Raw genomic sequence first — 3,260 nt, forward strand, 5'->3', positions numbered from 1 at the left:
GCAAACAATAAAGTAAATGGCAATGGGATCATACTTATTAGTAATTACCTTAAACGTAAATGGGTTGAATGCCCCAACCAAAAGACAAAGACTGGCTGAATGGATACAAAAACAAGACCCCTACATATGTTGTCTACAAGAGACCCACCTCAAAACAGGGGACACATACAGACTGAAAGTGAAGGGCTGGAAAAAGATTTTCCATGCAAATTGGGACCAAAAGAAAGCAGGAGTCACAATACTCGTATCAGATAAATTAGACTTTAAAACAAAGGCTGTGAAAAGAGACAAAGAAGGTCACTACATAATGATCAAAGGATCAATCCAAGAAGAAGATAAAACAATTATAAATATATATCCACCCAACATGGGAGCACTGCAGTATGTAAGACAAATCCTAACAAGTATGAAAGGAGAAATTAACAATAACACAATAATAGTGGGAGACTTTAATACCCCACTCACACTTATGGATAGATCAACTAAACAGAAAATTAACAAGGAAAAAAAAAATGTATCTATAAAGTTCACTAAAGCAAAGCACAGTAAAATGAGGTATGGCAATAAAAGGCGTTAAATTTATCAAATAAAAAAAAATAATAATAAAGTGCTGAAAAATTAAAAAAAAAAAAAATTAACTGCTATACAACCCAGCAAGTGTACTCTTGGGCACATATTCCAGAAAAATTAACACTTATGTTCACACACAAACCTTATGTGAATGTTTATAAAATTTTTATTCATAATAGGAAAAATTGGAAATAACCCAGTTACTTATTCTTTAGTGGGTAAATAAACTGTGGTAGAATGAAAAAAAAAAAAAAAGAAAACCATATAGCATAGAGAAAATCGTACTACTGATCTCAAAATCTCATAATTTAACTTATTCTTTCATCTTCAAGCATGCCGAAAATATGAGGCCTAAAAATACTATTGATATACAATAGATTATTATACAAGTATTTAAATGAAAATGTAGACTATATCTATTGACAATGAAGGACATTCAAAACACAGGTGGAAAAAAAAGATTACAAAACAGTAATGTATACTTGGTCTTATATTTTTAAAATGTAGGTGTGTATACACACACATAATTTTTTTCTGCATAGGGCAATACATGAAAGAATAACTCTACAGTAATAACTATAATAACTTCATATTTGATAGGAAAATTTGTAGTGATCTTAATTTTGCTTATTTTCTAACTTCTCTCCATGTTCATGTAGCTTTAAAATAACTTTTAAGAACAAAGGAAAACATTTTAGAACATAAATGTTATTGATGGCTAGTGGTAGCAAGGAGGGGGCAAAAAGAAATTTTGTTTTCATGTAAATGCTGAAAGAACAGATAACTATTTAAATATGAGTACAGATATATATTATTAAAATATAAATAATTTTAAATCCAGAACCATGAAATCTTAAACACTGAACAAAACAATAACTTACAGAGTCTGCAGCTGTCCCCAGGCCATCATAATACATCACTCCTAGCTGGTAAGTTGCCTGATGATCCTTTTCCTTGATTTCTTCAAACTGTTCTAATGCTTCTTCATACCATCCCTGTAAGCTCCCAGGAAATACTGAATTATTTTCTTTATTATCTTAAAGTAATCACAGATACTTAGTTCCCACCTAAATCTAGCTAGCAGCACCAAATAAAGACAGAAACAAATTTATGGAATTTACAAGTGAGCCATTGACAACAAACAACACACTATAAAAATCAGTAAAACAAACCTAAACATGGCAACTGAGGGAAGTAACAAGGAGGAACCTAGGAGGGACTTGCTTTGACTTTCACTCTTATTCTTGGCTACTACTGAACTACCCTCTAATGATAGCCTAGCTCGGTGCTCATCCCAGCCTGCCATATTACTCATCACTCCCAGAATCTGAGAAACTTCAGAGTTGGGGCCAAAGTCTCTGAGAAAAGATAAGCATCAGGACATCCATTATTATTAAATCTCCACTCTAATATGGCTCTTCCAGTTTTGCCATTTTCTAGCTAAAGAAGACACCGAAAAGCAAATGTGTGATTCTCAAAAATTATCTTCCTCCCATATGTCCTATAGAAACCTCCATGTCACAAGTCATTCATTTAAGGCTTCTTAGCATCATAGGATATAATAAGAAATATGCTAAAGTGTAAGGAACAAACATGGAGCTTGTATCTTAGTCCCCCATGGAAAATGCCTTACATTAAAGACTAAATCATTTGTAATAGTGGAAAAAGAGTCTCTGAGTTGAAAGGTCAGTACTAGAATGAGAAGGCCTGACAAAAACAACTTTTGGAAAACACAGAAACTACTGAATTTCTCTTTTCCTAAACTGTAATTAATCAACAAATTGATAAAAGTAATAAAAATTGCATCAAAATGCTAACAATAAGTAAATGACTTGTAAAGATTCATTCTATTTTCTGGCTAATGTTTGGCCAAGATACGAAGGCTGGAAAACTCAGAATACTCTTATACAGAGAAAGAGAAGAGAGGACCTTACAGTTTTTGTGATTTTAAATGTCATACATGCTGGAAAATCTCAGATATATATTTACTTTCAACTCTGACTTTTCTTTTGAGATCTAGAGTATCACATGTAGTTTCTACTTTGAAACCTTATAGTTGGATGACGAAGGGGAATCGTAAACATAAAATGTCCCCAAACTGAACTTTTGATGGTTTCCTCAAAACTCACCCACTTTTCCATTTTTCAGTCCATGCCACCATTACTTGTATCTCCAAAATAAATCCAGGACCCAGTTCCACTGCTACCACTCTGGTCAAGACCACCATCCTCTCTTGCCCCAACTAGTATAATTTCTCTCTAAACTGGTCTTGGTTTAATGCTTCCCTTCCAGTCCATTCATCACAGTCTCAAAACACTTCCTAGAGCTTCTCATTACTTTTGAAACAAGGTTCGTCTAGAGCCCTTCAGTTCAGTTACTCAGTCGTGTCCAACTCTTTGCGACCCCATGGACTGCAGCATGCCAGGCCTCCCTGTCCATCACCCACTCCCAGAGCTTGCTCAAACTCATGTCCATTGAGTCGGTGATGTCATCCAGCCATCTCATCCTCTGCCATCCCCTTCTCCTCCCACCTTCAATCTTTCCCAGCATCAGGGTCTTTTCCAATGAGTTAGTTCTTCGCATCAGGTGGCCAAAGTATTGGAGTTTCAGCTTCAGCATCTGTCCTTCTAATGAATATTCAGGACTGATTTCCTTTAGGATGGACTGGTTGGATCTCCTTGCAGTCCAAT

General features: G+C 35.0%; 1 protein-coding gene across 2 annotated transcripts in view; it reads right to left on the reverse strand.

The window, feature by feature from the left end:
- Positions 1 to 3,260, reverse strand: part of LRP2BP (LRP2 binding protein) — a 29,963-nt gene that overhangs the window by 16,507 nt on the left and 10,196 nt on the right. For both annotated transcript variants that reach the window (XM_010835773.1, XM_010835772.1), the window contains exon 4: positions 1,452 to 1,565. In XM_010835773.1, the coding sequence (XP_010834075.1) occupies positions 1,452 to 1,565 (114 nt within the window). The remainder of the gene's footprint in view (positions 1 to 1,451; positions 1,566 to 3,260) is intronic.

Source organism: Bison bison, unplaced genomic scaffold (assembly GCF_000754665.1).
Source record: "Bison bison bison isolate TAMUID 2011002044 unplaced genomic scaffold, Bison_UMD1.0 scf7180017864050, whole genome shotgun sequence".
NCBI lineage: Eukaryota > Metazoa > Chordata > Mammalia > Artiodactyla > Bovidae > Bison > Bison bison.